Source organism: Hyaena hyaena, unplaced genomic scaffold, assembly GCF_003009895.1.
Source record: "Hyaena hyaena isolate Hyena2069 unplaced genomic scaffold, ASM300989v1 scaffold_176, whole genome shotgun sequence".
In the NCBI taxonomy this organism is placed as follows: domain Eukaryota; kingdom Metazoa; phylum Chordata; class Mammalia; order Carnivora; family Hyaenidae; genus Hyaena; species Hyaena hyaena.
Window position 1 is genome coordinate 161,619 of NW_024080809.1, and position 22,243 is coordinate 183,861.

General features: G+C 49.8%; 1 protein-coding gene across 2 annotated transcripts in view; it reads right to left on the minus strand.

Moving 5' to 3' along the window:
• Window positions 1–22,243, minus strand: part of SH2D4B (SH2 domain containing 4B) — an 88,138-nt gene that overhangs the window by 14,879 nt on the left and 51,016 nt on the right. The window contains exons 5-7 of one of the 2 annotated variants that reach the window (XM_039240557.1): window positions 13,261–13,477; window positions 12,961–12,963; window positions 10,797–10,921 (exon numbers count right to left, since the gene is read on the minus strand). In XM_039240557.1, the coding sequence (XP_039096488.1) occupies window positions 10,797–10,921; window positions 12,961–12,963; window positions 13,261–13,477 (345 nt within the window). The remainder of the gene's footprint in view (window positions 1–10,796; window positions 10,922–12,960; window positions 12,964–13,260; window positions 13,478–22,243) is intronic. The other variant, XM_039240558.1, reaches the window with a different exon arrangement.

Sequence of the window (22,243 nt, forward strand, 5' to 3'; positions counted from 1 at the left end):
AAGCGGGCATGCAACCACAAGCTGACGCACCCCTTGGGAATGAAAACAACATGCAGAGCAGCAGAGCTGAGAGAGGGAGAGAGGCCAGGTGCTGAAAACTCAAGCTCCCTGGATCCAGCAAAGCCTGAAGCTAGACCTACCTTTGGATTTTTCAGTCATATGAGCAAATAATTCCTCTTTTTGATGCTACCAGTTTGATTTTTTTTTTCTGTTACTTGGAAATGAATATAAGGTCCATGAGGGTAGGGAAGTGGTCAGTTTCATTCACCACCACAGGCCCTGCACTTAGCATAGTGCCCAGCACACAACAGAAGTGTAATATTAACAACCAGGAAGTTAATTATGCAAATGCCTTGCTCAGGGAGCCCGCCTCCTCTTCGAGCCCCAGCCCAGGTAACTAGACAATTCCCAACACCGACAATTCTGTTTCACTCCATTTACTGCAGGAGGACTTTGCAGACCATATGGCACGTGGAGGGCACCCTTCAGGAATTCTGCGGGAGGGAGGTCTAGGAAACAGCAAGCACGTGCCTCCGCCAAGCATAAGGCATGACCCAGAGACACAGGTGTCTCCTAATGGAAGACCCATCTCTTCCTCCTCAAGGACACATTCTGGGCTGGGAAGGAACTGCTCCCTGAGTACTGCACGCCCCATGGCAGTTACTTAACGGTGAGATGGCAACAAGGCTGTTTTGCATCATAGGAGCATGGACACTAGAGCCGGACCACCGGGGTTCGAGCCCCACTGCCCCCACTTACGAACAGTTAGCCTCACGCATGTGGCCTCCGTTCTCTGGGCCTCAGCTTCCTCCTCTGTGAAATGAGGCTGCTGCCAGCAGGAAGCACACAGTGACGTTACGAGGATTATATAAGTTAACGACCGTGAGCGAGAATCGGGCACGCTGTAAACACTGTGTGCCTGCCAGTATTACTACCTCTTCCAGAGGAATAAATGCAACACTGGCTATTCATGGCTCACCTGCCACGGACAGCGCAAAGGGAAAATTTAACAAATGGTCCGTTAGAACATAAAAGCCAGCCTGACCCCATAGGGGAAGCCAACCAACCACACCCCTGTGGACAGCAGCGAGTGGGCACGCACCTGACACCAGTACAAGGTGAAGGGCCCCCTTTCCAGGGGCACCCGGGCGGCTCAGTCGGTTAAGCACCCGACTCTTGGTTTCAGCTCAGGTCACCATCTCATGTGCTGACAGCGCAGAGCCTGCTTGAGATTCTCTCTCTCCCTCTCTATCTGCCCCATCCCTGCACTCTCTCTCTCTCTCTCAAAATAAATAAACTTTAAAAAAAGGGCCTCTTTCCAGGGGTGTCACCAATCCAAGCAGGACTTCGGTGCACTCCAGACGGACAGGGTACAGAGTTTGGAAACAGTCACCCAGATGTCAGCCTCTCTGGTCCCCTCAGCCACAAACCCTCCTGCAAGACGAAGTCTGAACAGCTCCACGGCAGCCCTGCCCTTCCCACCTCCTCACACTGGAGAGAAGCCCCAAATAAGCCAATGCCCTTTTGCAGAAAGCAAGGGAGTAGGGGGAGAAAGCCCCAAAGACCTAGTCTCCCCAAAAAGGACAGGCTCACTAAGAAGGCCACTCCACTGAACAGGACAAAGTTAAGCAACACGGACTAGAGTTTATTTCTCCCCTAGTCCCCAGAAAGGAAAAGGAGCTGGTACGAGGTTCAGGATATGGGAGAAAACGTAGAAAAGTAAAGGAACTGCATTTCCTCTGGACACGGACGCCTGCACAAATGTTGGTAATGCCCCACTGTCCGCAGGGGCGGCACATCTGTGCCGATAACAGGAGAAACCGTACACTGATTGCGTGCGCAAGCCATGCCGTTCTCCTCCAGGAAGCTCTCCTAGGCTGCCGCAGGGGCAGGGGCCACCCTCCTGCACGGTGCACCCCTGGAGGCTGGGGAGACAAGAGTGTGATTCTCAACACCCAAAAGCAGTGTCCTGGTTTGAAATAAAACCTGTAAGCAAATGCTCGGGCGTGTAAACCTAGAAAAGAACTTAATTACTAGACAGAAGGTGATTTGAGTCTGATAAACTTTTAATAATCAGGCATAAATATGAATGAGTCTTCGTTTCCAGAAAGTCTTCTCAACCACTATTGTAGTTGAGGCTTGACTTTATTCTCCAGCAAATGTCAAAGCCACCGTATTGGTTTCTCAGATAAGCAGAGAGGGAATAACTCATGGTGGGCAGGTGGGGGAGGGGGGAGTCATGCGATCTGACCTAATCCCCATCAGACCCGACAATCCACAGGCTCACTGTTTCGACTAAAGGGCTGTCTGGCCTCTGTTTACCCCGCCAACAGTGGGTGCTTGCGACTCCCAGAGATGGCTTATTCCATCTCCGGACAGCTAACTGCTAAAGAGTTCATCAGACTGAATCAAAGTCAGCACCTTGTGATTTTCACCATGTGCTCCATGTCCTGACCTTGAGGGCTCTCACAGGTGAGGGGTTTCAAGACAGCAGCTGCTGTGGCCCTCACTCTAAATGTTCCTTCTCAACCCCTTTCCTGCCCTCAGGAAAATGTGAGGCCAACGGTGTCACATGATCTGGGGCCCTGGGTGCCAGGGCTGGGATGGACTTGGGGCTGGAAACAGGTGGGAAACTAGACTCCAGAGCCCGGAACAGAGAAAGCTCCAAAACAGCTTTCTGGAGTTGAAGAAGGGTCTAGCCTATGATAGGAACTTCCCAGAGTTAGGAAGATAGGAGGGATCTTCCGTGAACACCAGAAATACGATAGCACTGTCAGAAGAATATTAAATCGGCCTCAACAGAAACCATGGTTTATTGTTACTTTTTAAAATCCAGATAGAAAATAAAATTTCAGTCCTCTCAAAACAACTAGGTCCCCTAGCCCTGTCCCTTCCCACACATTTTAGTCACCCCCACCTGTGGGCCAGAAAGTAAAGATCACAGCAAAACAACCAAAATAAAAGTGTGAGGTAGACAAGACACAAAAGGCGGAAATCCAAAATACAGAAATACCGATGCCCAAAAGAGTTAAGATCTTGAAGATACCATTACAATCTATGCTTTTCTAAAGCAAAAAATAATGTCGCTCTTCTTTGTAATCCTTTTTTTAAGAGACTTTACAGCCAGCATACAATTTTTTTTTTTAAAAGAAGGAGAAAGATTCCTTTATTTCTTAGTTGGAACAGCTTAAGAAAGAACTTAAGAGGAAAGTAGGTCAACTGACCCACTTTTTTCCTCTTTAGAAATGTTTGCATTTGGGATCCGAGTTGGTAGAAAATTTCCATTCCACATTCTGCTCGGCAGAGGAAAACTTGCAATCTAACTTTGACATGATGGATCTGTGACAAGCCAACCATCCCGCAAATGACCTGTGTGTTACCCTCACAGCTTTCAGAAACCATTTCAAGAGGGGGATTTTATTCTTAACGTGTAGGAAAATTCAGACTTACGCTTTTTTGGGGGTGGGAAGGCTAAATAAGTACCATCTTCCTTTTCTGCAGTCATTTGATGTCACCTTTTTTTTTTTTTACTTCCAAGTGACAGCAGTAGCACAGCCTCAGGGTGTGAGGCCACCATTTACATATTCAAATTCTGATATGCATCTCCAGAGGCTGCCACATTTATTTATTCCACGTAACAAATGGAAGGATTTATTGTATGCCAGGAATGTTCTAAATACTTTATAAATATTATACATTTAATCCTCATAACCCCACTACACAGTGGTTATTACTATTTTCTGCATCTGCCCGTGTCTTCAGCTATTCTAAGCTTAACATGGATTTAGGGTCTGGGTGCACAGCTGGGTCCACAGCCCAAGTCTCTCATTCTGACTACAGGTTCCAAAACCTCACCACCATTCCCTGTCCCCCCACTGATTTTGAACACCAAGGACAGGACCTGAGCCGGTCCACTCTCTCCACCTCGGCCCCAGAAATGCTAGTTTCCGAGAGTGATCCCAAAAGCTAAACAGGGCATTGCCGGATTTCCCTCTAGCTGGGCCAGGAGACCAGTGGCATCTCCACTCCACAAGGTCACAGATTGAGCAGGGGTGAGATTTAAACATAAAGAACCCAGGCAGCATCTCAAAGAGGTTTGCATGAATACACAGTAAGAGATAGTGAATCAAGAGGGAACATTCTTATGCCCCGATCTCCCTCCATTGGTAACAGTGTATTTAAGGGACCGCCAAAATGGAGTAGGCAAGACCAAGATCCAGAAGCCCTATGCCTTGTTCCGCTCCTGTGCGTCATCCTCAGCCGGCAGACTCCCCGGCGCCCACTAGGGGCCAGCCCCGTGCCCTGACCATAGTGTCCAATGCTCCCAACCGCCGGAGAAACCTCTGGAGCTTCAGAGTGATGCCTGCAGAGCATGCACTCAGAATCACACCGTATCCCAGACACAAAGGACGGAGGCTTGAAGGTCCTCCTTCTCCCATTGGGTGAGTCCGCTAGCCACCCAGACTGCCCCGTGGTGAGCCGAAGCCACCAAAACACCAAAGAGTTCTTTCCTGTACTGAGTGAGACGCATCTCTTCCGAACGCCTAGCCCACAGCTCTGATTGGATCCTCTTTAATAATCCCTGCTTCTCAAGACAGAATTTGAGATTGAGAAGTGGTGGCTCTGTTCCCCCATCCGTCCCACACCACGGTTTCTCTCTTCCAGGACAAACATTCCCCCAGGTAATTGCTACACATGACAATGACGTCTATTTCCTTCCCTTCCCCCCAAATACTTTTGGATGCATTGTAATCAAGAGGAAGGTAGGGGCGCCTGGGTGGCTCCATTTGGCTAAGTGTCTGACTTCAGCTCAGGTCATGATCTCATAGCTCATGAGTTCGAGCCCCGCGTCGGGCTCTGTGCTGACAGCTCAGAGCCTGGAGCCTGCTTCGGATTCTGTGTCTTCTTCTCTCTGCCCCTCCCTCACGTGCACTCCGTCTCTCTCTCTCTCTCTCTCTCTCTCTCTCAAAAAATAAATAAACATTAAAAATAATAATTTTACAAAAAAGTGTAAGGTGAACAGAGTCGAAAGGTTTGGGACCATTCTAGAATCTCGCGGCTCTGGGAACTTCAGCATTCCTCCCCTCTAAATATGTTCTGAAGTCGCAGTGTGGAAAGGTAGGAAGCAGTGTCCATTCTGTTCAGGAGCTCAAGCTTTGCGTGGAAAGCCACCGTCAAAGGCTGGGAGCCTGCAGACTGCACCTGCTGTCTATGCAGATGGGGAATTCCTCCTCCCTGGTGAAGGTCAGAAAAGGCGTGATGATAACAGCCCGCATGCAGGTGAGGCTATGCTCACGATCCACTCCCAGGCCCTGAGCAGGGTCTCGTGGGAACAGGTTACCAACTGCATCAGCCACTGCCTATTCCCCGCCAAGCCCTACGGTCAGCCTGCAAGACGCCAGTGGGCCGCTACCACGACAACGCACCGTGGATAACGCTGTGACTGCATTTCTACAAGTAAAGCACAGGAAGAGAAATGGGGTCTGACTGAGCCACTGTTCAGACAGAGGATGTTCTTAATAATTTTAGATACATGCTGAAGTCCAAAAATAGAATTTTCCCCCCAAAGCCAAGCTCATATGCGGTAGCTTTTCTCAGGAGTATTTCTGTAGAGCTACACGTCTCTCTTACAATCCCTGGAACATAACAATGAACAAAGGAGGGCGAAGGAATAACTTTACCACTTGCTCTTTTTAACAGAGACCATTGAGAACCTCTTGGTCCCAACAGGAAGCCAGGTCTCACCCCTCCCCCTATTGTTCTGAGCCCTCCCCCACCCCCACATATACTGTGTTTCCCAGAGGGGGTGGAGTCTCTGATGACCCACCTCAGACTCTGAGAGACACCAGCACTCACACAGACAGGGCTCGCTGGGGCGACGGGACTCACTAGGGCAGACAAAGCACGTTTGTTGGCTTTGTCTCCCGAAGTCCTGAGAAATCAATGTGAAAATCCCCATTTCACAGATGGGCATTTAAAGGACATGCCCAGGGGTTCCTGGGTGGCTCAGTGGGTTAAGCATCTGACTTCGGCTCAGGTCATGATCTCGTGGTTCGTGAGTTCAAGCTCCGCGTCAGGCTCTGTGCGGACAGTTCAGAGCCTCGAACCTGCTCCCCATTCTGTGTCTCCCTCTCTCTCTGCCCCTTTTCCTCTCGTGCTCTCACTCTCTCTCTCACAAAAATAAACACTTTTTATAAATAAATAAATAAATAAATAAAGGGCATGTCCAAGGCCACAGAGCTGCAGGGTTCTAGAGTGGGCCCCATATCTTCAGGCTCCTTGTCCACGTAGCTCTTTGGGGTATACCCCACACCACGTCCAAATGTGCTTGATGGAAGGGAAGGAACTAGAAGTCACAGTCGTCATTTTTTTTTTTTTGTTACAATTTATTTATTTTTGAGACAGAGAGAGACAGAGCATGAGCAGGGGAGGGTCAGAGAGAGAGGGAGACACAGAATTAGAAGCAGGCTCCAGGCTCAGCTGTCAGCACAGAGCCCAACGCAGGGCTCGAACCCACGAACTGTGAGATCATGACCTGAGCCAAAGTCGGGTGCTTAACCAGCTGAGCCATCCAGGCGCCCCCACAGTGGTCATTTTTAACCTGCATCTAAAATCTAGCTAAATTAGCTAGAATTGTTTTACCAAGAAAAGATTTATATTGGGATTGTAACAGATGACATTATTGACTCAAATTTTCTTCCCCTCCTTGTCTTCCTCACAGGAAAGGAGTAGAATACATTCTCCCACCCCTGAGCCCTGGGACATAACGCGGCCAGCGGCGTGAGGTGAAAGCAATAGTGTCCTGCTTCAAAGACCAGATTCACAGGCCTAGAATGCCACCTGGTCTCTGGTCCCTGAGGAGAGCGTGCCTGGGCTAGCCCGCTGGCCCCCAGGAGGAGCATGGGAGATACAGGGAGGGAGCCCCCCCCCCCGCTAAGATGTCCAGCCAAGATCAGTAGAGCTCTCGGCCAACCTATGGCAAGAATTAATTGGGTGCAGGCTGTCTGTGCATGGTATGGACAGTAGCTCCTTCTCTGGAAGGGTCGGTATGGGGGAGGCTCTCAGAGAAGCTGTCAGGGAATGCCTACGTTGGGGCAGAAGCTGGACCATACCGGCAGTTCCAGACTTTGGGATTTTAGGTATGAGCAAAGTTACTCCCAAGAGTTTGGAAACCAAGATGGAGCTGCTGCCTTTTTTGCTCTTCTGAGCAAAGGCAATATATGAAAATAACTACTGCTTACTATCACCACCAATCCATAAAAGATGATGGAACATTTGAACACTGAGACGGAGGAAAAGATATCATCTGAGAATACGACGCGGTCCTTTCCAAGCCAAGGCGGTCGGTCACCCTCTGTGCATGAGCCTTTTTCTTTCATTCAGTCACAGATCAATAAAAACTCTGTCACTAAATAGCCCTCGTCTGTGTATTAGCAACTTTCTCACATGCTTTATGATAGAACTGTCAAAAGAACATGAAATCAGTTCCATAAATGACGAGACTTAAATCATGGTTCTGTTTGTTTTGTGACAATATAAAAATTACATTTTTTTTTCCAACAGGAGAGAAAATAAAGCTAGAGATCAACGTGAGGCCCTCGGCTGTGCCTTCTCCGCTGGCGGCCACAGGGAGGCCAACGCAGTCGGGGCCCCTGCAAACCCCATCTCCACAGAACTCCTGAGCTGCTCTATGCAGGAGCCGGAGAGGCTACTGTTGTGCCGCCATGATTCTAATGGATGGATGACAAGGAAAGCAACGATTCAAATGGAAGCTCTTAGGGCTACAGGGACGCGTAACTGGGAGTGAGAGGCAGGGTGTCCCCCAGGACCGGCTTCGAGGATGTGTGGTTCAGTCACCAGTGAATGTTGACTCCCTTCTTTTTGGGCCATAAAGAGCCTCTCCATACTTCTGTTGGATAAGTGGAAGTCCGGAGAAGGAGGGGATCTACAAGCAGATGGCTCCAGCTTATCATCACTCATCAGACCCTGAGGGGACCCATGCACCCACCAGGGCCCAGTGCACAGAAGCAATGGCTGTTCACTGCGACCAGAAAGACTGGGATCTACTCTGACAATTCCACTTCATCCATTCTTCCCCTGGACACTTACTATGGTAGACATCTGGGGAAAATGAATAAGGTCCTTAGTTTCACAGGCTTATGTTCAGGTAGGAGAACAGACGAAAGCAGACAAGATAAATATCAGTTGGGTGAGCATTCTTCTTTTTGTAATGTTTATTTATTTATTCAGAGACAGAGAAAGGGAGAGAGAGATGGAGACAGAGAATCCCGGGCAGCTCTGTGCCATCGAAGCAGAGCCTGATGCGGAGCTCAAACTCACAAATAGTGAGATCATGACCTAAGCTGAAATCAAGAGTCACATGCGTAAGTGACTAAGCCACCCAGGAGCCCTTGGTGAGCACTCTTAGAGAGATAAGTGTAGTAAAGTGAGAGAAACTGACAAAGGCTGCTTTAGGTAAAGATTCAGGAAAGGGCCTTTCCAGAAAGGGGATATTTGAGATGAGAAATAAGAATGCATCACCCATGCGAAAAAGCTAGGGAAAGAGCAATACCAACCAGATTAAAGACAAGTGCAAAGGGCCTGGGGTAGAAAAGAAGATGGCTTGTCTGAAGAAGAAAAATGCCAGAGCCGTGGAAGCATGGTGGACAAGGGGAGAATTGTGGTATGAGGCTGAAGCAGGAGTCAAGACCCATCAACTGGGGCCTTGCAGGCCCCAGCATAAAGTTTGAAGTTCATTGCAAGTATAAAGGGAAGTGAGCAGTGGGTATTATTAAGCAAGGGAGTGACAGGATCTGACTTCTATTTAAAACATTCTCAGGATGCTGTGTGAATGATAAATTATAGAGCGGCCAGAGTGAAACAAGCAGGCCAGTGAAGACAATCTTGCATCAACTGGATGGTGCCTCTGTGACCTTTATGACCTGGGCCAGTCCCTGAACAATGCCACATGTCATCCCATCTGTAACGTTGCTACTGCCTACACTTAGGAGTTCACAAACTCTTGGGGCTCTTGAAGATGGGGATGAAGGCGTGCATGGCCTTGCTCACCCCTGAATGATGTCTGCATGGTTTCCCTTTAGCTGCCATTCCTGGAGCTGAAGCCACACCCACGGCCGGCCTGTGAGGGCCTCCCCAGTAGCCCTTAGGATCCCATGGTCTCTAGTACCCATTATGATGCTGGGGTCATCTCTACATCCGGATGGAACTGAGAACACCTGGAAGCTGGCCAGGAAGCAGGTGGGTAGTTCACATGGCAAGGCCAAGGCGGGGCCGGCCACGCCCCCAGGAAGCAGGCAGAAGTGCAACAAAGGCAAGTAAGGGTCCGAGGGATGCTAACTATGGCAGGGGAGATCAATTCTGACCAGAGGAGCCCTCAGGCCAACCTGGGCTCAGTGCTGATGAGGGAGGGAAGACTCGGAGAGCAAGGCCTGGCGACAACTTATCCAGAGAAACCTGATGGTCTGGCCAGGCTGCTGGAGAATAAGAGACCGTATGGAGCAGAGAGATGTCTCAGTCAAGCCTATCCTGGATAAGCCAGCCTGCTGTCTGCAGGCCCATAAGCAAGCTCAGCTCAGATCATGAGGCTGGCCCATTCTAGAACTGCCTAGTTAATTCAGAAACTTATGAATAAACTGGGGGAGCCCTGGGTGGCTGTCAGTTAAGCATCCGACTTCAGCTCAGGTCATGATCTCATGGCTTGTGGGTTGCAGCCTGCATCGGGCTCTGTGCTGACAGCTCAGAGCCTGGAGCCTGTTTCAGATTCTGTGTCTCTCTCTCTCTCAGAAATAAATAAACATTTAAAAAACCTATGAATAAATAATAAATGCTTATTTGTTTTCAGCTACTGAGTTTGGTGGTGATTTGTTATGTAGCAATAGCTAACTGATACAGAGGAGTCTGAAGGCCAGTAGCCACTCTGATTTCACTGTACCGAGGCTCTACTAACACCACAATCCTGTTTCCCTGTTGGAGGCCTCTTACACGTTCAGACCACTGGACAAGGGGTCAAGAGCTTGAGAATTACTCTTGAGCTTTACAAGTCTGCTGGTGACATTATGCAAACTTCCTCCCCGATTTGGATCTGTTTCCTTATCTGCAAAAGGAGGAATTTACTTCCAGGGAGCCTTCCAGCTCTCATGTTCTATGTTTGGGTGACTCTGACCTCTTCAGCCATTCTGTCATCTCATCAACAAGCATGTGTTCAGAGCCTGCTGTGTGCCAGCCTCTGGACAGGATCCAGGATGCAGGCTTAGACAACGAGATGTGGGCCCTGCCTCCCAGGAGCTCGTGGTGCACTGAGAGCTCACTGTGTTGGGTGTATTGAGAAGGCACCTCCGAGGAGCCCCTGGTGGTCCAGGAGTCTGTGAGTGAAAGTGGCATGCAAGATCGTGTCATCCCTCCCCAGCAGAGAGAGGGGAATGCACATTCTAATCCCTGGTGCCTCCAGTGTCCTCCACTCCTGCTCGGAGATGTCTGCCTTCGTCCCTAAGGGACTTGATGAAGGCCACTCAGTAATTCAGCTCAGGCCCCGGGGAAATCACAACCTGCACCTTGAACTCAGCACATTCCAGAGGACAGCCATGGGACCTCCCACGCAGGCAACGCAGGAGAGCCACCCCTTAACCCTGGGAGACTGGCCAGTCTTTGTGGGGACGGCAGAGTCCAAAGTCCTCCACAGGCCCGATGACCGCAGTCCTTCAGGACCTCCTGCCAACCCCAGAGAGAGGAGGACATGTGGAAATTATCTGCCTTGGGGGCCCGGGAAGCCATCCTACCGTGGAACCAGGGGGCAATGGATCTGGTGTTCCTCTCAAAGCCGGCCCGGCGGGGCAGCTGCTCCTCCTTAAACCAGCGGACTATGATTTCCCTGGAGACGGGTCGCAGTGGGCGCGCCCAAGTCCTGCGGAGAGGAGAGCAGGGGTGAGGAAAGTAAGGGCGGGAGGGGGAGGGAAGGAGGAGGGGAGCGGAGGGAAGGCCCCTGGGAGGATGAATGAGCACGATGCCCACACTCATGCCGGTGGAGACGACTATATGAGTCCAGGTGCTTGAAGGCGCTCTGCAGATTATAACGTACCAGCTGTTACTCCTTTTCCCCCGAGAGAACTGTTATCACTTACTTCGAAAAAAGCCACACAGGTGGGAATGGAAAGAAGACAGGAGGCGATGTCTGAGGGCAAGAAAAGGCACGTTTCCCCTCGAGGATCACAGGGCATACACATCAGCGTCCATGAAGGAAACTCCTCTGCAGGCGCAGCAGACCGAGGCACCCGAAGTGGCCACTCCTTGGCCTCCCTCCTGTGGCCGCCCCTGTGCCGGGTGAGTGTCTCCCAGGCTGTTCTTTGAGGGCACAGCTGGTAATAACCAAAGGTTGCAAACAGCTCTAATGGCCACTAGCAGCTTTTGGTAATTAACTTCTAGCCCATCTATGAAGTGGAATACGATGTAACTATAAAAAGGGAAACTAGGGGCACCTAGGTGGCTCAGTGTGTTAAGGGTCCGACCCTTGATCTTGGCTCAGGTCATGATCCCAGGGTCACAGGATCAAACCCTACTTCGGACTCTCCACTGACAGACTGGAGCCTACTTGGGATTCTCTCCCTCCCTCTCTCTCTCTGTGCCCCTCCATCTCACCCTCTCTCTCTCTCTCTCACTCCAAAAAAAAGAAAAGAGAAGAAAAACTAAATAGAGGCACTGGTTGGCTCAGTCAGTGGAGCATGCGACTCTTAATCCCCAGGTTGTGAGTTTGAGCCCCATGGTGGGGGCAGAGATTACTTAAAAATGAATATTTCAAAAAAGAAAACTAAATAAAAATAAAAGAATAGCTAAGAATTGATATAAAAAGCAGAACCATGTGTACAGTATGCAACCTTTTCTTAAAAACAACAAAAAAAGACTGGGCTACGACTTTTTGTGTCAGCAACTACATAAAGGAACTGCGCAGGCACGCACCAGCTAAGAACAGGGCTCCCACCTGCGCAGCAAGGGAAAACCATGGAGGTGGAAGCAGGCATGGAAGTCAGTCTTTTCCTATTTCTCTTTTTTTAACTTTTTTTTAATGCTTTATTTATTTTTGAGAGAGAGAGAGAGAGAGGCAGCGTGAGCAGGGGAGGGTCAGAGAGAGAGGGAGACACATTATCGGAAGCAGGCTCCAGGCTCTGAGCTAGCACAGAGCCCAACGCGGGGCTCGAACCCACGAACTGTGAGAACATAACCTGAGCCGAAGTCGGACACTCGGCCAACTGAGTCACCCAGGTGCCCCTCCATATTTCTCTTTAAACTTTCTGGTTTGTGAATCATCAATGACAAGGAGAGGAGAGGAGAGGAGGGGAGGGGAAGGGAGAGAGAGGGAGGAAGGAAAGAGAGCAAGGAAGGAAAGAGGGAGAAAGGAAAGGAAAAGGGAAGGAAGGAAGGAAGGAAGGAAGGAAGGAAGGAAGGAAGGAAGGAAGGAAGGAAGGAAAGGAAGAAATGCGAACATGGTCAGCAATCCCTAGGCTGTAGAGAGAGGGAGAAAGTGGTTATGAATAATCCCAAATCCCAACTAAAGCAAAACTCAGACAAGCCACCATCATTTAGGAGTGAATGGCCTTTCCTGCAGATGAACTGCGGTCCGGGAAAGCAGCAAGCACTCACCGCCCACCCTCCCTGGGGCAGGAGTCGCTGGGTGGTGATGGAGGTGTGGGGGACCAACCTGGGGGCTGCTCTAAGGAGAGGCTTCGGGCAACCTCTTGATGGCAGGTCCTGGCATCATGGGCAGTCACCTAAGATGTCCTTGCCAAAGCACTCCGAGATGACCCCTGCACTCAACCACACTCACCTGCAAACCTATCAGAACCAGGACGCACTAGCACTACCTGTGGTTAGAACTAGCAGCCAACACCGGTTTCCAAGCTGCCGGACCACATGTAACCCATGTGAGGTCTTATATGACAAGTTCTTAACCTGCTCTGTGGACCTTGAAGAGTTTGACAATATGCAAACATTCTGAGGTATGTTCATATGCACACTTTGGAAGGAAGACTGTAGACAGCTTTCTTTAGATTCTCAAAGGAATCCTAGACCCATTGAGGCTCCCAGAACTCCGGGGCTATTAGAAATCTCCAATCAGACTCCTCATCATCCCCTCCTGCCCCATTATACAGACTGGGACACTGAGGCCCACAGCAGGGAAATGGCTAGCTCCAAATTTCACAGCGGTTGGGGCAGAGCCAGGGCTGCATTTGCAGAGTCCCTCAGACCCACCTGACAGGTACGGCAAGGGGTGGCGGTGGCCCAGGGCCGGGAAGGTGGTGGTAAAGTCTGGCCTCCTGCTCATGGCTCTGGCCAAGCTCTCGGAACATGGAGCTGAGGCCAGCGACAGTGCCCTTCTGGATGGCACGGAGTGAGTGGCGCCGGTACTCATCCCTGGCGCGCTGGGCTCGGCGACTCCTCTCTTCGTCGGCAGCCTTGGATCGACGCACTGGAAAGGGGTAGAGAGCATGTTTACACAGACCTTCTGCCCAGGCTGTACACTGAGCAAGTCAGGACTGGGCCACAGCCCTGGGAGTCATCCAGAGTCCCATGATGCACCTGGATTCACCCACATGGGCTGCATGGAGGTTCAGAGCTTGGAAATGGCAGGGCAGGCCCAGCCCTGGCCAGCAGCCTGGGGCTTGCCTGTCCCTGTGGAGGTAGAACCGGTCATCTGCCGGTTCCTACGGCTCTGTTCCAGAATGAGCGAGCAACCTTTGGATGGAAATATACATCTCTTTATGTATCTCCCTCTGCAGCTTCTCAAACCATGTGCCTACCTGCCCAGCCTCAAGGGCACCTGTCAAGGTGGTCAGCATCTCCAAATACCACTGCCATCACCCACGCTGATTGTAGCTTTCTCCGTGCCAAGCCCTGGGTTCTATGCTTTGCCTGCAATATCACATTATAGATACTTCCCCCAACCACCCAGGGAAGAGGGCCCATCATTCTTCCTACATCAGAAACCCAGCCTCCAGGGCACCTGGGTGGCTCAGTCAGTTAAGCAGTCGACTTCGGCTCAGGTCATGATCTCAAGGCTCATGAGTTTGAGCCTCGCATCAGGCTCTGTGCTGATGGCTCAGAGCCTGGAGGCTGCTTGGGATTCTGTGTCTCCCCCCTCTCTGTCTGCCCTTCCCCTGCTCACGTTCTGTCTCTCTCTCTCTCTGTCTCTCAAAAATAAACAAACATTTTAAAAAAGAAATAAAAAAGAAACCCAGCCTCCAGAAGGTTATATAACTTGACCACAGATAACCAGCTAACAAGGGGCAGAGCCAGGGCTGGGACCCAAGTGTGTCTGGCTGGCTCTAAAACCCATGCAGCTCTTTCCGCCACCCAGACCCCACATCTCAAGCTGCCTTCAGTCAAAAACCAGGTGTGTCTGACACCAGAGTTCCCTGCTCCTTCCCACAAAGAGCCAAAAGAGCATTTATCCAGTCCAACTCCCTCATGTGGCTCATGTGGAAACTGAGGCCCAAGGAAGGACAGTAACGTGCCCAGCTGGGTGAGCGGCGAAGCCACGCACCATCCTTTCTGCTCCCACAGGGTGAGATGTTAGAAACGCCGGGGCCCTGGTCCTGGTGCCCTTTCTCTGGGTTGCGGTGGCCTTGACAGCGGATGGGTAAGTGTGTTGGAGAAAGAGGATTCTTTGGGAGCTCTCAGATGCCCCTCTCTCTAGCCTTTCAGGCTTTTGTGTTCCTCTGGGCAGGGCCCTGTCTCAGCCAAGTGGCCTCAGTGTGTTGCTGCTTCTAATACTGACAAGGGAGTCCTGCAGCTGGGAAGATACCAAGAGAGGGAACAAAACCGGTTGGGGGCAAGGTCTAGAATTCAAACCAATTCTTTTGTAGTCTGAATGCGTCTCGTCAGGCCCGTCTGCCTCTAAACTCTAGTTCCTTTTGCAGAGAACTCTTGGGGCTGGCCGTGTCCTAATTGTGCATGACTAGTGACCGAGTGGACCCGGGCAGGTCACCTTCCCTTCCTGGAGTAAAATCTTACCTATTTCTATTCCAATCCAGTCCACACATGCCTAGCAAACACCTACAACCTGCCAGCATCAGAGAGCTGTGTTCCGTTAGTGTTTGGAGGACATAAGGCAAATGCGCCCTTGTCCTGAAAGGAAGCCCTTCTAAAGTTGTCTCTCAAGTTGTCAAAGACCCTCTCTTGAAAGAAAATGTTGCCCCAGGTCTGAAGAAGGACACATGAAGTCTGCCCCTCAGAAAGTATTCATGGAAGGGGAGGTCACAGGCAGAGGACCCGGTAGGCTGAGTCCTGCAAGGGCAGGTGGGGAATTTCCTCTGCTCTACTCATGGCTATAGTCCAGTGCCTACAAAACTGTTTGTGTCTGTCACTGCACAATACCTATTCTTGGATGGCTGTGCCCAATTAAGGATTTAATTCTGAGCTGGGTACAGACATAACAGAGACCAGACCCTTCCCTCAAGGTGCTTCCTGGGAAAATAAGATAAATATCTCTAACACAATGAAATCTGGGATGGAGAAAGTATTGTCAGGGATTAGGGACAGCACCTCTCATATTCTGCGAGGAAGCCAACTGCTGTCACAGGAGAGGAAGCATCTGGGAAGGTCAGTGGGAGTTTTCCAGAGAAAGAAACTATCCCAGGGAGAATTCTAGGTTGGGTGCCCAGCTGGCTCATCTGTAAGTTCTGGATACCAGGAACGCCATGATGCCAGCCTTGCACTGCCACGGGAGGGTCAAACAAGGCCAGGATGCCCAGGCGCGGGCGTTGCAGCCACCGGCCAGCAAACAAAAGACAGACACTAGTGTCCTACAAAAGCCAGCGACCTTTGAGAACTTACAGCCCCAGAGAGATAGTGACGACACTTGGTGACAGACATGCTGCGGAAGGAAGTCATAGGCACACTCGGAAGACGGGCTTTGGGAACTCAGCCAGGTGAGGCCCCCAACCCATTCGAACACAGAGACTAAACCCAGCCTCCTAAAGGCCAGCACAAGCCTGCCATTCTCTTCCTCGAAGTCTCAGCACACAAGATAAAAGACAAATTCCCCTCCCCAGGCCTTAAGAAGTGTCCCGCCTGCCCCCACTTTCTTTGCCAGCTTCTATTGGCTTCTGGGCCCCTCCCCGTTCTGCGCTGGGGTCCACTAGGCTCTGTGGACTGTCCTGCTCAGCTGTGCTCAGTCAGCTCAGACCGACTGCGATGAACACACAGTCGGGGCAGCACACAAAGGCCGAGGCACTGACGGCTCTCAGGGCTGAGGACACAGCCAAGGCCACAGGCGGAAAGCAGGCGGGAGTTCTGCCTTGGCCTTAGCAAAGCCAACCCTGCTGCCCAGCCCTGATTATGGAAAATGGACAGACATGGAGTCACACGGGGTCAAGGGCGGCCCCAAAACAGCTTTCTTGGGTTGTTTCTTTTTTCTCTCCTTACATTCGTTTTTTGTTTTTGAGATAGAATTGACATATAACAAGTAAGTTCAAGGCATACAACATGTTGATTTGACACATTTATATATCGTAAAATGCTGCTCTAGCGTTAGTGAACACATCCATTACCTTTCATAATCATCGTTTCTTTCTTGTGGTGAGAACATTCAAGATCTAGCCTCTTAGCGGCTCTCACGTATATACGAGAGCAGCATTCGCTGGAGCCACTGTGCTGTGCACTTGATCTCCAGAACTTCCTCATCCTCTAGTAGCACGTTTGTGCCCTTTGACCAACATCTCCCGCGTGGGAAGGGACCAACCTCTCCTCCCAACCAGCCCCTGGTAACCACCATTCTAGTCATTTCTAGGAGTTTCGCTTTTTTAAATTCAACATAGAAGTGATATCACGTGGTATTTGTCTTTCTGTCTGACTAATCTCTCTTAGCATGTATTATCCTCAAGGTCCAACCATGTTGTTGCAAATGGCAAGATTTCTTTCTTCCTCATGGATAACATTTCTTTGTGTGTATGTGTGTGTGTGTTTACATATACACAGAGAGTGTGTGTATACGCATTGTGTCTATACAAACACACACACGCGCGTGTTCTTTACCCATTCTTCCACTGAAAGACACTTGACTCGTTTCCATATCTTGGCTATTGTGAATAATGATGCAACAAACAGGGGAGTGAGTGCAGGCATCTCGTCAACAGTTTGTTTTCATTTCCTTGGGATGCATACCCAGCAGTGGGATTGCTGGATTGTAGGCTACTTCTATTTTTAAGCATCTGAGGAAGCTTCACACTCTTCCATTTACATTTCCACCAATGACATATGCCGGTTTCCTTTTCTGCACATCCTTGGCACACTCCATCCAGCTTCCCTAAGAAAACCCCTGAATGCCCCAGGCCTCAGTTTCTAGCTCTGTCAAAATGAAAAGGACACGAATGTCTGCCCCACGGAGTTGTCATGGAGAGTACATGAAACACATAAAGGCACTACAAACTATGAAGTGTCCTGGAAAAGCAGTGTCTTATTAATTCAGGCCCCTGACTTTGATCCTTTCCTCAGATCTCCCGAAGTCTGAGCCTGGAGCCACGATTGCCTGGATTGAGACCCCAGCTCCACTTACCAGCTGTGTGACACTGGGCAGGTTACCTAATCGCCCTGGGCCTGCGTTCCCTCCCAAGTGAAACGGAGATCATAACAGTCCCTACCTCATAAAGTTGTCATGAGGATCGAGAGCCACTTAAAACCACGTCAGGTACATATTAAGCACAATGGTTAAGTGTTAGCCAAAACGTCTATTTTCACCAGCCTGGACGTTGCTGGGTCCAAAACAGTCCCTGGCCAGTCCAGGAGGAGGCAGCCTTGCTGGTCCATCACAGGGAATCCTCTCCAGGTCAAGCAGATTGCCCTAAATTCCACTTTGAAACCCCAAGGACTTGCTTTCGTTCCTTCTCAGAATCAGGAATGAATTCAGACTGTATCCCAGGAATCTGCCACAGAAACCGTCGGCCTGAACACAAGGGGTGTTTTTCTTCTAACGCAGCGAAAGTAACCAAAACTGATATTAGGAGCCACGTTAGAAGCAGCCACATTAGGAGCAGCCACAGGCATCTTTTGCCCTGAGCCAGCGAGTATGAGACTCTCCGTGTGGCCTGGCGGGCCCTCTGCAGAGGCGAGGACCCACAGCAAGACGCCTGCTGCTGCCTCCCACAGCCCACGCCCCAACAGGCCCTGGGAGGCGTGCACGGCACACAGAGCGAAGGGGGGTCATGGCCATTCCCAGTTCCGAGGGAAGGTCCCTGGTCTCCTTTCTCCTTCTGCTAGCGGGAAACTGAGGCTCATCTCACAGAAACACTGTATGGATGGCTGGGACCGCGTGAAAACATTCAGGACAGGCTTCAGAAAGGCTGAATAGAGATATTAAAAGACAGTCTATGGCCGCACCACCCTGAACACGCCTAATCTCGTCTGATCTCAGAAGCTAAGCAGGGCCAGGCCTGCTTAGTACTTGGATGGGAGAGATATTAAACGATAGACTAACCACAATAAGACACCACTTCACACACATCGGGGTGGCTCTTATTCTTTTAATTAGGAAAAAAAAAAACAGAAAACAAGTGTTGGCAAGGATATGGAGGCAGTGGAACCTTTGTGCATTGTTGGTGGAAATGGAAAATGATGCAGCTGCTGTGGAAACTGGTAGAGCAGGTCCGGAAAAATTAAACATACGGTTACCATACGATCTTCTGGATATATACCCAAAAGAATTGAAAATAGGGGTTCGAACAAATTTTTGTACAACAAAATTCATAGAAGCAGGATTCACAATAGCCAAAAGGTTCGAACAAATTTTTGTACAACAAAATTCATAGAAGCAGGATTCACAATAGCCAAAAGGTAGGAACAACCCAAATGTCCATCAAAGAGCAGATAACCGAAGTATGAAGTGTGTGTGTGTGTGTGTGTGTGTGTGTGTGTGTGTACCTTTAAAAAGACCTTTAGGGGCGCCTGGGTGGCTCAGCTGGTTATTAAGCATCCTACTTTGGCTCAGGTCATGATCTTGCAGTTTGTGAGTTCGAGACCTGTGTCAGGCTCTGTGCTGACAGCTCATAGCCTGGAGCCTGCTTTGGATTCTGTATCTCCCCCTCTCTCTGCCCCTCTCCTGCTCATGCTCTGTCTCTTTCTGTCTCTCAAAAATAAATAAATCTTTAAAAAAAAAAACCTTTAAGAAGAAGGGTATTCCTTGAAGCACCCAGATAGTTTAGTCGGTTAAATGTCCCACTTTGGCTCAGGTTCTGATCTCATTCTTTGTGGGTTCGAGCCCCTCGTTGGGCTCTGTGCTGACAGCTCAAAGCCTGGAGCCTGCTTCTGGTTCTGTGTCTCCCTCTCTCTCTGTCCCTCTCCCACTCACTCTCAGTCTCTCTCTCAAAAATAAATAATAAAACATTTTAAAAAATCTTTAAAAAGGAGGGAATTCCAGTACCTCCTACAATGTGGATGAAGATTTAAAACATTATGCTAAGTGCAAAAGCCAGACACAAAAGGACGTCATATGACTCCACTGATATTCCACGTATGGTACTTACAATAGTTAATACACAGCAAAAAGGACAATGTTGGTTTCCAGGGGTTGGGGACAGGGTGGGACAGGGAGTCACTGGTTAACGGAGACAGAGTTTCAGTTTGGGATGATAAGAAAGTTCTGGAAACAGGGGGTGGGAATGGCAGCATATCAACATTAATGTACTCAATGCCACTGAACTGTACACTTAAAAACTGTTAAAGCGGTGTATATCTTCCCACAATTTCTTTTTTTTTTTTTTATACCATGTACAGAATGGACATTCCATACCGTTTTGGCTCAGTGAGCACTGGGCCGGGAATTAAGAAGCCAGAGCAGAGCTAAGGGTCTCCCTCAACTAGATGCACACCCAGCTTCATCCCCACCTCTATCCCTTAGTCCTCTCGCACACAGATAAGGGGAATGGTCCCTTCCAGCTCTCACCCCCTATCCCAGGGATGCACCTGCCTGGGGCTACCTCCCCAAAACTGAGACATCACTTTCTAGTACCACGCAGCCTAGCACCCTCCTGCTCAGTAAGAAACCAGGAGTCTCACGTTTTTTGGGGTCCAACCTCTCCCATAGCAGACCTGGAAACATCAGCTGCTCCAGGCATGGGGGTGGGGAGACAAGTGGGCAGTTGCTTGACTTTGCTCCTAATTGCCTGTCCAGACAGGGACAAGTTTTTGTCTCTCCGGGTCTTAGTTTTCCCTCCATGGAAAAATAGTAACAGTATTACCCTTTGTCCAAGGGCTATCAAAACAGTCAGACTGTTCTGGAATCATGTCCTTATCTGTGCTCAAGGCCCCTGCTCAGTTCCCTACCCCTGAAGAGAAACAACAGAAGTTGCTTTTCCTCCTGGCAGAATCTGAGAAGAGTTATATAGCTCCAGAAATACAGCCAGGCCAGGCCCTGTGAGAGGCAGGGTTCCACACCTCGAGGTGGGGTGGGGGGGTGGGGGGGCAGGGGGGACGGGGAGGGGGGGCAGTCTCTGCAGGATCATCACAGATTCGTACAGATGTAACCATTTTCTGGCAGATGTCAGTGGGGTGAACACAGGGTGCTGTGGGGCCCCAAGTAAGGGGCAACCCATCCAGGCAGAGAAACCCTCTGGAGAAGGACGTCTAAGCTGACGCCTGGTGGATACGTGCGACTCAACCAATACAGAAGGCCAAGAAGAGGGTATTCTGGGCAGAGTAAGGTCAGGGGCAGAGGCCCAGGGGCGAGAGGGAGCTCAAGCCTCCCTCCTGGAACAGGTCAGCATGGCTGGAGGGAAGCTCTCTTCCAGACCAGGCAAGTGGTGCGGGTGCAGAAACAGAAAAGGTCATTTAGCAGACCAATAAATACCGGCTCATTAATTATAATGCTTTACCAAAGGGTGATGGGAAGCCACTGAAACGTTTTTTAGCAGGAGAGTAGGATGCTGTTTGCACTTTTCAAAGACTGATCTGGCAGCAGGGGTGGGAATGAAGCCAACAGGAACAAGAATGAAGGCTGGGAAAGCAGAACTGTAGGTAAAGACAACGGGGTCAAAGTTCAGATGGTCCCAGGACTACGGGGTGGAGGGGTGTAAATTCAAAGAATATTAAGGACGTTGAATCTTTACAATGCGGGAAGTTTGGGGACTGACCGTGAGTAAAAAGGAGAGCGCAGACTGACAGCCAAGCTTCTGCCTTTGACGGCCAGGTGACGAAGCAGGTTGGGGGTGATGTAGGGGACTGAGCTGTGCATGTGTTGAGGTAGAGGTGCCTTTGGGGTTCAAGGAGGAAAGGAGCAGTGGGCATGGGGTTCTGGAAGATCACAAGTAGTTCCTCCTCACGAAATCCCTCTCTGGAGAATGTCCCAGGGTTCCTTGGGTGCTCTCTACCTCTGCCCAGATAGAAAAGACGTGGTGTTTTATAGAATTCAGATGATCTGGTTACTTCCACAGAGAAACCAAATGCTTCAAGGCAATATCTATTTGTAGTAACCCCTTGGGTGAATACTATAATGTCCCTGAAAATTAGGGACATATTCTATTTCATATTATATATAAGAAATATATTACGAAATTATATGAGATTAAATGCATATGTGCAAAATATATAAAAAAGGACCCATAAAGATTTAAATGACATATGTGGGTAGTTGTGTTTAACTTCTCCATTTTCTGTCCCACGTGACATTGGACAACTTGAATTACCATATCTCCACCTTATTTCCTCATCTGTAAGATGGGGGCCTCCTTGGATTGCTTTGTAAATGAGGTAAACAAGGTACTACGTAGAAGGGTCTTGGACAGCTCCTGTCACACAGTAGAAGTTCATTACAGATCACATGTTGTCGTTACTGCTGCCTTCGCTGTGAGGTAAGGGGACTGCAATGCCTCCTTTACAAAGGGTCCATCCCACTTAAGGCAACAAGGGGTGTAGGGTTGGGGGCTGGGTAGTGTCAGGAGCTCTTGTCGGGCTAATGGGGAAAATGAAATCTTTGTGGAACGGGGAGGCTTCCTGACCCCTGAGAAAGGACAACAGTAAGTCCAGACACTGAAGGATATGCACAGAGGCCCTTGGGGACTCAACCTGCCGGAGCAGCCTTCACCTGGGCAATGGATGGATCTGGCACCAAGATGATGAACCCTGAGAGATGAGCCTCAGGGAAAGAAAGCGAGGCTCACCCACAGCTAAACGCAGCCACAAGAGATCTCTCTCCACCTAGACTCCAAGTCTTCTGAGGTCACCACCCACCGTGTCCTGCTAACAA